The sequence below is a fragment of the Syngnathoides biaculeatus genome, chromosome 1 (assembly GCF_019802595.1).
Source record: "Syngnathoides biaculeatus isolate LvHL_M chromosome 1, ASM1980259v1, whole genome shotgun sequence".
NCBI classification, from domain to species: Eukaryota; Metazoa; Chordata; class Actinopteri; order Syngnathiformes; family Syngnathidae; genus Syngnathoides; species Syngnathoides biaculeatus.
This window is the reverse complement of record NC_084640.1, coordinates 16,207,935-16,219,954: the sequence shown is the minus strand read 5'-3', so window position 1 is coordinate 16,219,954 and position 12,020 is coordinate 16,207,935. Positions and strand designations below refer to the sequence as shown.

The 12,020-nt window shown below is 49.7% G+C and overlaps 1 protein-coding gene across 7 annotated transcripts in view; it reads right to left on the bottom strand.

The window, feature by feature from the left end:
• Positions 1-52: 52 nt before the first annotated feature.
• Positions 53-12,020, bottom strand: part of LOC133502502 (POU domain, class 2, transcription factor 2-like) — a 52,961-nt gene continuing 40,993 nt past the window's right edge. For 5 of the 7 annotated variants that reach the window (XM_061823380.1, XM_061823371.1, XM_061823396.1 and 2 more), the window contains 8 exons: positions 11,728-11,973; positions 11,455-11,596; positions 10,695-10,843; positions 10,305-10,505; positions 10,164-10,221; positions 9,234-9,363; positions 9,014-9,087; positions 4,178-8,008 (listed from right to left, as the gene is read on the bottom strand). In XM_061823380.1, the coding sequence (XP_061679364.1) occupies positions 7,653-8,008; positions 9,014-9,087; positions 9,234-9,363; positions 10,164-10,221; positions 10,305-10,505; positions 10,695-10,843; positions 11,455-11,596; positions 11,728-11,973 (1,356 nt within the window). In that variant the 3' untranslated portion in view covers positions 4,178-7,652. Of the gene's footprint in view, positions 542-4,177; positions 8,009-9,013; positions 9,088-9,233; positions 9,364-10,163; positions 10,222-10,304; positions 10,506-10,694; positions 10,844-11,454; positions 11,597-11,727; positions 11,974-12,020 lie in introns of those variants that run through there. The other 2 variants (XM_061823411.1, XM_061823420.1) reach the window with 2 other exon arrangements.

Genomic DNA, 12,020 nt, shown 5'->3' with positions numbered 1-12,020 from the left:
CGGTGGCGTCGCGGCGGGCGGGCGGGCGGGCCTCCGTTTTGGGGGGGGGGGGCTGGAAGCCATCTTCGGACACCCGAAGATAAATTTCAGTTTCCACAAAGCGCCGCTGTCAACAAGTTTTGTTTTTTGTGTGTGTGAAAACATTAAATGCTGAAGCAAAAAGCGTTTCTGGCCAAAAGTTCAACAAGTGTTGGCGACCCAGTCGTCCCGCTTTGGACCCGGGCCGTGGCGTTTCCACGGAAACCATGGACGGATGGCCGGGTGAGGCGCGACGATCCGACGGGCGACCGTGAATCACGAGGAGCGTGCCGGCGCCGCGTGGCCGCGGTCGCCGAGACGAGCGGAAAAAAAAAAAAAACACTTCGATGAAGTGTCCCCCCCCCCCCAGCGGAGGTGGCCCCGCGCCTCCCACGTTCTCGTGCTTCTTTTCAGCACACTTTGTCTCGTTCTTCACCTTTTCTCACTTCCTTTCTCATCCCACGCTCCTTTTCTTCCCCTGCTTCTTTGGTCGGCCGGGACCTCCGTCTGCTTCTGACCTCCTCTTAAGAGAAAGAAACGGAAAGCAGGTTGAGTAAGTTGACACAAACAAGTTCCGACGTGCTCGCCGCCGCCCCCCCCCCCCCCCCCGTTTTTCCCTTCAAAGGACGAAAACCTCCCGAGCGCGACGCGACCGCTGTGAAAGTTTTCCTCCAAACAGGAGGGGGAAGACAATTTCTGACAACATCCACATTTTTTTTTATGTCAATATTGAATCAAATTGTCTGTTGCAAGTAAAACTCGATCGACAGGAAACACAGCAGAGTTCTGGAAATGATCACCATCGCCTGTCCCCCCCACCCCTAAAAAAAAAAAAATCAGCATGCAAATTTGAAAATATTTACTTTTATTGCCAAGGAGATCTCACGCAGGCGCCACGCCGCCGCCGTCTCGTCCGCGTCACGCTAGCGTTGGGAATCTCTGGCGTGGGGGCCAAATCCATACATAAGAGACACGCGCCGCCATTGGCTTCCAAAACAATATCATACGATTCCATATTTTGATACGATTCAATTTGGTGGGGGAAAAGGCCACAGTTGGCATTATGATGAAAACGTTCATCGGAAAGAACCTTGAGTGGACTTGACTCAATGATACAAAACAACATTTGTCCAAAAGGTAAAAAAAAGACCACTTGTCAATGAGAATTGATTTATGGCAACAAGAAAATCTATTATATATCTATCTATATTTTCACATACCGATTGAACTAGACCACAAAAATTTATTTGGGAGAGAAAATAATCTGCACAAACCAAGTTAATTCAGGTCCTAGCTGACAGCACCACTGAACATATGCAACCCCCCCCCGCCCCCCCATAGTTTCTTTCGGGGGTCACAAAGTATCGACAGTGGCGCGAAGAACTGGACCGAGCGGGCTCGAGTAGAAGCAAAAGTGCGCAACTGCTGGCACGTAGCCGCCCATGCTGCAATTTCTCCATGTTTACAATCTGCGGCGAAATTTGCTCTTGACGCGTAACGTGACGTCGCGTGCTAACAGAGCGTGCGCGAACGCTGCTTTGCTAACGCCGCGACCACAGAAGCAGCTTCGCGACTGAAAAACATTTGGTGGGGAAATTGTGACGCTTCAGAGAAATGCGGTTCGACCCGTCGCGTCGCTAGCGCCCGCCGCCGCTTTCGGTCGTAAGCGTGACGTTACGTCACCGGCGCAATCGCGAGAGCCGTCGCGCTGGTTTGAAGACTGCAAAGTCTCTGGCGAGCGATTCCTAACCCCGCCGGAAGCGGTCCAGGGCCTTCCGGCCGACGTATCCGAGGATCGCTGGCGCGTTTTGGACCGATTCTGCCGTTGGCGCTCGGCGTTCACGCACAAACGTCCGGTTTATTGTTTTCGCACACTCAACGGACGCTTTATTAGGTACGTGGGCTCCGGCAGTTGGACTGCTGACCTTTGGCCAACTAATGTGACAACTTTTTCTTTTGTTTTAACAAAGATGCTCCTTGTACTAAATTTATCAACTTGTCTTTGGGCAAAACACAAAGACATTTACAACAAACGGCAGAAAAATCAATCAGACTTTTTCGGTGAGTGCAAAGTAGTTTTGGCGGAGAAAAGTTCGGAACGTGTGCGTGGACCCCCGCCGGCGGCCGCGTCAATCAAGCCGCAAACAGTTTGGGACGAGGCAAACGCGCAAAGGACAAAAGTTGAGGTTTAATATCGGCCGGTCCTCCGCACTGCCGACGACTTTGTGTTTTTTTCCGTACTTCCAATGAAGTCTTTTTCTTCACTCCCCCCCCCCCCCCGAATCGGGCCCGAGGGCAAACGGTGCCACGCCCGAGCGGGGTGTGGAGGGTGGTGGGGGGTGGGGGCTTTTTACTCCCGCCCACATTTGCACGGAGACGGCAAGACACGCGCTCACACCTTAACGCACGCACGCACGCACGCACACGCGACGACGTTGTTTTGTGCTTCTTGCGGACCACGACGTCCCCCGGGAACCCCCCGCCGGTTGATGACATGTTTGCGAAGAAGGAGCCCCCTTGTCTGTCTCTCGTCAGGTCACGTGATCAGATGATATGGGTTGGGGGGGGGGCGGGGGGATGACGGCAAGGCCAAGTGGAACGAGGGGAGGGGGGGGTGAGTGGGGGGGCTTTGAGGGCAGTCAAAGGGTCCTTTGTGATCAAAGAGGTTTGTTTATTTTCTCAGTTGCGATGGCGAGTTGGCGTCCGGCGCCGGACGTCACGTGACCCGAACGGCCTTCGAGTCGACCGGAAAGCGCCGGTAAGCGGCTGAGCTACGCCGCCGCGCGGCCCAGTCGGCCGTGTTTGAAGACCAATTTTGGGAATCACGAGTTGGCCTCCAGTGGAGCCATCGCAAAGACTTTGGCGGATGCCAGTTTGGAGGACCTTTAGATGGTTCCTCAAAAGAATTTCATCCAGAGCACAGATTACTTTTGGAATTGACCACATATTTGTCCTTCACACAAACAAATACGTTGAGAATAAAAGACCATGAAATATAAACCTGTAATAAAAGTGCTTTGCTTGCATTTTTATGTGTGTGTGCAGCCTGCCAAAAAGGTGATCATAACATGTTGACCTAATGACAAACGTGCACCATTAAGACAATATGACAACTACAGAAGTGAATCTGCAATCAGGCCCAAACTAACAAAGATGAAAGCGTCGGCTGGGTCGCCGCATACCACGACAGTCCCCGCCCACGAACCCGACGACCACGACCGCGCGTGACGTCGCAACCCGGGGCGCAAAGGCACCACGCTGCGGATCCTGACGAGAAGAAAGATCTAGGTACTTAAAAGTCACAAAGGGGGGGGTGGGGGGGGACATACTCTGATGAGATGAGTGACATTTTATGTCAAGTATGAATAGGACCAAAAAAAAAAAAAAAAAAAAAAAAGCATCAACAAAAAACCAAAGTTGGATGGTGGTGCGGGGGCGCCCCCTGGCGGACACAGAGCACATTTCAACAGCTTTCAGATATTGCCAAGAAATTCGACATTAGCTTCAAAATGATATAACTTTGCATTTTATGAGGAATGCCTCCTTTTCTAAGATCTTGAGCACAATAATATCGAATAGAAGATATCGAAGTTTTCGTTTTAAATACTACACTATGTTTATTTGAAAATACATGAAAAAAAATCTAACAAAAATAAATGTTTACTTTTGATCAAATAACCAAATCAATAACCTTTTATGAGTTTTAATATTTTCAATTCTTCTTCTTCGGTTCTAAAAAAAATCAGATGGAGATTTGATTGATAACGTCAAATGTTCTGATACTGAGAAACGCAATAGACACGGAGCTTCGGAAGGCGACGGGACGACGGCGTCAGCTTACTGCGGTGACGACGTCTGCCTCGCAGTCAAAAGGTCGCGGGTTCGAATCCTTTTCGCCCGGCGCGCTCACACGTTCCAGGAACGCGTCGGCTTCCCCGTATCGGCCAAAAGTATGAATGCTCGTTTTACCCTGATGAGGATGAGCAGGACAAATAATGGACAGGTGAAGTTAGCGTGTCAAGTCAGCAATTTCTCTCGCACGCCATCTTGCTGAGCGTTCCTTGAGGATTAGCATCATTAGCTTAGCATTGAGCTAAAGGAACAAACTTGTGGGCACACGAGGTCTTTGGTCTAAATCCGCACTTTATTCCTAACACTTACACGTTGGCTTGGAAGCCCCCCCCCCCCCCATCCCGGAAACAACAGGCACACAAACCGGGCGATGCAGAAACTCAAGACAGAACAACATCCGGGTTTACAAAATTCAACAAAAAGCAACAACAACATTCAAAGATCCGGAGTGGCCTTTGTCACATCATCAATAGAAAGGCGGGAATCTACGTCACAAGAAACTAAAGGTGGAGGGAGGTGAGTGACTTCTTTGGTTTGGACTATTGAGGTTTTGGTTTTTGGTTTTCTTGGGGGTTTTTTTTCTTTTTCGCCGTCTACTTCATTGAACTTTGGATTGAAGCTGCAAAAATACTCAAAGCAAACCGAGTCAGATTGAAAAGAATAAAAGATGAAACAAAAAGCCCAAAAATTATAAACCCATTCTGAAGGTTCTACGACTGCGGACCTCCCGAGTTGACGCTCGTCATTAACGCGCGCACGTTTGATTTGGGAGAATGCGAAAACTTTCCGACGCACCAAAGTCCACGAAACGGACGCCGAGCAAAAGTCCGACCGGTCCAAATGTTCAGCGGGCCGCTTTCTTCGTTTCACAATTTAGGATTTGGAAAAAAATGATGTTTTTAGCGTAGCCGCTGCAGACATTTTGGAGAAATATGATTTTTTTTTTTTTTGTTTTGTTTTAAACTTTGCTTATTTGTTTGTTTGCACTTTTTTTTTTTTTTTTACATTTCCTACTACATACATATTTGCAAAACATTTTTTACTACATTTCTCTACTAATTTATTTTGAGTACTGTTCCAAATGCGACTCAATCGTGAAGTAAAGAAAAACGCGAAAAAGTGACTCAACTCGTTGGACAAGAATTTCCCACGTTGGACTTGAAAGTTTGCAGCGATTTTGTACAAAATCCTTCGGTGGAATGAAATATTTGGAAAACAATTTTCATCTCACTTTTGTACAATTTCTTACTAAATGCTCAGAAGATGCTGTTTGAATGCAAAAAAAAAATGATAAAAAAATTGTCTGGAGACGAGTACTGAAAAATAATCTTAAGGCCTTTGAAACACAACAATAAATACATAAATAAATAGGGTGCAAAGGGACATTTTGTACAATAAATACAACAAGTTTTCCGTGTAAAGCTTTTTGGTTCTTAAATGTAGTTTTTCCTCCCACCGACACTGTGATTATTATTCTAAGTTTGACTATTACGCCAATAAATGTAGACGTGAAAATAGGAGGGAAATGATCAATTAATATCGTATCTATCAAATGATATACAAGCACTACCAACCACATCATTTAATAGAATGTACACAAATCAAATCGTCACAGTGATGAAGAGGATGACCACCGGCTCGTACGTGTTATCGGTCATTATGAATTATTGTATTTTGGCACACACGTCCAATCTTGCGGTTTGGCTTCGACGTTGAAAAAAAACTTTGGGTTTGTTTGGCATTTGGCTTTTTTTTTTTTTTTGGTCGCCGTCGTCTTCTTTTTGCGCCAAGCGACGACTTCAGCTCGGAAAGAAATGAGCAGCAAACGATATGAAAATACATCCCAAGCCCCGCCCCCGCTGCATAAGTAATGAGGCAGATCCCGTACGTCATCTTCATCATCTTTTTGTTTTGTTTTTTTTCCCCCTCTCTGAGAGTCACAACAAGTCCAGGAAGGAAAACTTCAAAAAAAAGGGGGGAGGGGGGGGAAACCATGGCAGGCCTTCACGGGCATACGAGCCCCCCCCACCCCCGTTGCCATCCTCTTTGTTCCTTTTTTTTTTTTTTTTTGGTTTCAGGGTGTCAGCCCTCACTTTTGCTTCTTTTTCTCGTCTTTTGGGCTCCCAGTGCGTCTCCTCCCTCCTCGAGCACCTGAAGCACCTCCTCCTTCCTCATCTTTTGGTCCTTTGATGCGAAGACAAAATGATGGAGGGAGGGAAGGAGGAAAGGATGGAGGGCAGGGCAGCGCTTCAGCCCTTCCTCCTCCTCCTCCTCTTCTTCTTCTTCTTCTTCTTCAGTCAATGCGGTCTCAGGTGCGACCGCGGCTGCCACGGGCCAGACTTTGGTATCCGAGAGTGACGGTCATCTGGGAGAGGGAATGGAGACGGTGATGAAGTATGGAGGCCGTTGCCGCGAAATAAATAATGAATCCTAAATAAATAAATCAATCAATGAAAAGGTTTGGCCGTCGGGCGCGTGAAAACTTTGGTTTGAGCAAACTTTCAGCTTCCTGCTGCTGGTGATGAAGACGATGAAGATGAAAAAAACTTCCTGATAGACTGGGAGATGTTTTGTTGCTGGTTTTGCAGGGTCGGGGGGTTGGCACAGCAAATATAAGGCAAGCATATAGACGAACGAGCGGGCGAACGAGCGGGCGGGCGTTTGATAAACGCATCCAATCGAGGCGTCCCTCATTTCAAATGTCGCCGCGTGGACATTCTGGAGTTGATCTTTAAGTGGGTGTCCGTGAACACCTCCAAAACGTTTCTAATCGTCCGCTGGAATGTAAACTTTTTTTTTTTTTTTTACCACCACTGACGTTTATATCCGTCAAATACATTTTCGGTAGACCCGTCGTCCTGACCAAGAGCTCCCTGTAGATGGCGGCGCGTAAAGATTTGAAGTCAGCGCATCTTTGGGAGAAGGGAAGCGCCAACCTCGGGTCGTGCCGTCGGTTGGACGTTACTAGACAAGTTTAAGCACCTCACACTGCGCTAGGGAGTAGAGCGTGTGCGCCGCCATCGCGAGTAAAGATGACGGTCGTGGAGCGGAAAAAAATAAAGTGAAAGAACGGAATCTCCTCTCTTTGGGTAGCTTCGACGCTCATATTGTCCCAAACAATATTGTGTGGGTCTCGAAATCCTGCTCAAAATGCTCTAAACTCGGCTTCACAACTTCTGACTGTTGTCCTGCTTTCATCGGGCAACATGAACAAGTCCCCCACCCCCCCCCGAATCCCCGATAAGGGCCCCGAAGTCTGCGTCAAAGTCGGCCCGCCAGCCCGCCTGGCCGCCTGCCTGCTCCTCCTGATGGCTGGCGAGGTAGAGCGGTCGCACGTGACCGTCACACTGCGATGAGGAAACAAAAACATGAAAAAATGGAATGAATTTGCCCTGAGTGAAATGGGAATGCGTGAAAATGGCGTCGAGGAAAGTCGATCCCAGATGGATCGGAATGCGAACGTCTAAAGCTTTTCTCTCCGTTTTTTTTTTTTTTTTGTCTTTCTCTATTTGGTTTTGAGTTTTTGGTATTTGTAGATTTTGGTTTTTGGTGTCATCGTGGTCGCCTCCCGTCATGCACTTGGTCTACTTCCTGCCACTTCCCAGCTCCACAGTTTTTGTTGTTGTTGTTTTTTGGTTTCGAGTCGCTTCTCCGCCGCCTCGCCGGCCCTCCTCTCATCCTTTGGGTACATTTTTTGGCTCGGGAGGACAAGCGATGGCTTCCGCCGAAAGGCGACATTTTTAAAGCATCCGTTCCCGTCCCCCGCCTTCCCCGATCGGCCGTCACTCGGCCGTGGCCCCCCCCAGGGGCGGCGGCGAGGCCTCGCCGAAAGAACAGAAAGAGGCGGGGCTGGAGCACGGGGAGTCGTCGGGGCAGGAGGGGGGGCCCGGGAGGCGGAGGGCGCCGGCGGGAGGAGAGCGGGCGAAAGCCGAACGGAAGGCGCCCCCAGCCGGCCCCGCGGCGGGCGGGGACGCTGTCGCCATGGAGATGGAGCCCGTCACCATGGGCAGAAGCGCCGGGCGGTTGAGGAAGAGCGAGGAGCGCAGCGAGGGCGGCACCCCGCCGGGCCCGGCGCCCAGAATCATGCGACCCGCTCCCGTCTCCATGATTGACAGCTGACCGCCGCTCGCTGCCAGCACTGGGGGGGGGGTGGTGGGGGGGGTACAGAAGGAAAGAAGGGGGGAGGATAGGAAGGAAAAATTGAACAGAAGAAAGGAAAGAGGGAGGCAGGAATATAGTGAAGGGAAGGAAAGACAGACGGAAGTAAAAAGATGAGTCAACCTTTAAGAGAAATCTCAACAGTGATGAGAAAAAAAGAAAAGTCGAGTTATGAACACACACACACACACACACACAAAATACAGAAATCGATACGAAGCAGTCACTACACAAGCTAACCAAAGCGGGCATGCGTGACAGCCCCCCGCATAATCCCATCATCTGGCTTTCCCTCCACGAGGTCACTTGAAAAGCAAACGCGACGTCCGGCGGCAAAGAGAAGGATTTCTTTCGCCGGCGGCGTTGGCATTTTCAGACCGACTCGGAACGCGACATTCAATGCGGGCGCACTGGACGAAGGCGCAACGACGCACAACAACAACAACAACACACAAAGGTCCGTTGTTGCAAGAAGATAGCAAAAGAAGTCTTTCTACCACTTTTTGACAGTAAAAGGTCCATTCAACATCTGTGCCACACTAATATTGGGGCACGAGAATAAAGAATATTTTTTTTTCCCGGCTATAGCTGTACTGCCTGCCTAAACGTTTTCAAATATGAATTATTTCAACGGAGAAACCAATGCTAGTTTCACGAGCCCTTCTACTGCCTTTTGCTCGCACACATTTTGAAGTCGGCGCGTATTTCTGTGCTATGTTTCGTTTGACAGTCAACATCAAGTAAGTGGCGGCGGCCATAAACAACTTGAAGACTTTTTGTTACTTGGACTGGTTTGGTTTTACAAAGAAACATTCTTTGAAAGACTTTTTTCAAATTTGTGATTTTTTTTTTTTTTTTTGGTCCAAATTAAATTTAAAAAAAAAAAAAAATAAAAAAAATAAATAAATAAATATGAACTTTAACTTGAAACTAGAGATGATTTTGGTCAATTGGCACAGTGGTTTGAAATGTTCGACCCGCCCACCTTGCATGGTAGCCAGCGGACTGCTGCCCATGAACGCTTGGTTCATTCCTGTGCTTACTCCCATCATCGTGTTCCTAACACAAGAGAAAAGATATTCATTGTGTATTATTTTGATTAAACGTCTTCTGTTGTTTGCCTTCTTTTTGGGCAGCCGTCAGTCTGACACGTTTGAAGGCGGCATTTAGCGGTTGACGACAAGCGTGACGTGTTTGGGACTCACCCGGCGTTGAGCCCGTGAGCCCCCAGAGCCGGAGGGGCGGGGCTAGCTGTGCTGTGAGGGGGCGGAGTTAAAGAAGAGGACGTGGACCCCGCTGCCACGGAGCTGACGGGCGACGGCGACAGAGCGGCGGCTAGGAGGCGGACAACCACAAGAGGCATTAGGACCTCGTGCAGAGACGTTACACAATATGGCGACTTCTCGGAAATCAACGTGGGTATTGTTCTTCCAAGACCAAAACGGAGAACGGTTGGCCTCTATTCACGCGACCGCCGTAAATCGACCACGTCGGCGTGCCGGCGCATCACGCGTCGCACTTGCACAGAAAGCAAGATAGGTCCAAGTTTTGGCTCCGTTGTGTTGGACTCCAGGAAATACACGCGCCATCGTCTAATAAAGCAAAATGTCGTCTTCTGTGTGGCTCACAACACAATCGATGTTTACTCGCGCTCTGCTCGGGATTTCGTCGAGCCACACAATCACATTTTTCATCTCGTTGACGGACTCCTGTGGGCGCAGCTTTAATAAGAACGCACAAACGTGGATTAGCGCTCGCTTCCAGTCAGACTCAAGTTGGCAAATTGAGGAGTTGGGCCTCACTTGGTCAAACTCACGAAAGTCAAGATTTGACTGGGGACTTCCTGGCCAATCTCGACTTGCAGCGCAACACAATTGAATGGGACAATCGCAAAAAAATGCAGTTTGCGATTCACACATCTGGCGAAGGACCCTCACAAACTTGCCGCAACACAAATACCGGACTTATCGGGAAAAACGTTTGAGGTAAAGCCCGCCCACAGCCGGCTGGATCTCGTTTTGTGCCCTGACACGCAACTGACGCGACATTCCCGAGTGGCCGTCACGTCGGCGATGTCCTACGAGTCAGAAAATGACTCGACTTGTGACTTGCAAATGAAAGCAGGTGCTGCTCACCTGTTGTGCTGAGGCCGCCGCCGCCGCCGCCGCCCTGGGGCACACCCGGACTGGAAATCTGCGGGCAGAAAGCGAGAGAGAAAGGTTGAAAAGAGGAGAGTTGGGGGAGCCCGGCCAAGGGCGAGGGGCGAGGGGCCGTACCACATGGGGGCCGTAGGAGGGGGCTTTGTGCGTGACGGCCGGCGAGACCCGGCCGGGCGGCGGCGGCGGCGTGCCGCTGCTGCTCGGGTTAATCCGCTTCTCCTTCTGCCGCCGGTTGCAGAACCACACTCGGATCACCTCCTTCTCCATGTTGAGCTGCTCGGCCATCAGCAGGATCTCCTCCGAGGTGGGCTTCTGGTTCTGATGTCGCATCGCAAACGCAATTTAAAAATTGATATATTGGCTTCCCTCCCAAAAGTTTGAAAACCACTGCACTCGACGGAGTGCGTATACCCCACTTGGAGAAACGGATCTCGTGGTGATTTTCAGGATTTTCTTGAACAATTTGTCAGCCTTACAGTCATGTAAGAATGCGGCAAATTTCCTTACTGCGCTAAAGTTGCGTTCGAGCGCCACGCGCACGTTGGTCTCGATGCTGGTGCGCTTCTTCCGGCGCCGGCCCGCCAGACCCTCCAAGCCCAGCAGCGGGGATGAGATGGACGAGGGGCTGGGCAGCATGCTGTCAACTGCCATGCTCTCTGAATTAAAAAAAAAAAAAAAAAAAAAAGTTATGTCATAATCATACAACCTGACCAATAATAAAATTCTAAAACTACATTCATATTTCTTTTATTTTTTATTTTTTTTTTTTGATACCGTCTTTGTTTTTCTATGACTAAATGTCTCACATGCTGAAACATCTCCACTTAAAAGTCGTCTATGAACAAACATTTTGAGGATTTCAAATTTGAGCCACTGAAGGTGGCCCACACACATCATCACAATTCCTTTTGGTCAAAAAACGGAAAAGACATTTAGTCATAAAAAGGTGGAAAAATATGACCTGAGAACAATTTGGAAGCTTTTGATGGCTAACAACTGACAATAATTCAAAGACTCATGTCAGGAAATCCGAGCGTGAGCAACGTTTTTTCTGTTACTGATCAAACGATACCTCCACTGCGGTGTTCACGACAACCTTTCGGGCCAGTCCTCAAAACCGGTCCACGTTCGATGCCTGGAACTGATCGCTTGCAACCAAAAGACTTCCTGCATCTTTTGGGCCAGGGCTATTTGAGTCGTAGCCAAATTTTCAGTAGCTAAGTGCGCGAGTGAGCGCCGTGCCGGGAAAAGCGCACGAGTGTTTTACCCGCGTCCCCGAGCCACTTCTCCAGCAGGGGCTTGAGCTTGCACATGTTCTTGAAGCTCAGGTTGAGGGCCTCGAAGCGCGAGATGGTCGTTTGGCTGAAGTCGTTGCCGTACAGTTTGCCCATGGCGACGCCCACGTCGCCCTGGCGGGAAGATGTAAACCGACGCCGTTTCACATCACTCCGCTCACACCACACGTAAACACGCACGACAGTCGCAGACGAACAAAAGATGCTCATAAATGCAGTCAACGCGCAGTGGGCTTAAGGTTGACCTGTGTGAATCCCAGCTTGATGCGTCGCTGCTTGAACGTGCGAGCAAACTGCTCCAGCTCCTCCAGATCGCTGGGCTCCTCTCCCAGGTGCCCGACGTGACCCCCCGGGGTCAACGCGGAGTTCAAGGAAGCCACCGTCGTGCCGCCCGAGGCGGACGAGGAGCCCACCGCCGAGGCCGCCGCGCCGCCGCCCGTGGGTGCCACCGAGGCACCGACGCTCCCGCTGAACTCGCTGCTCTTCTCTCTCTGGAGGATGAAACGCGGTTGTGAATAAATGCCGTACTAGTATGCGC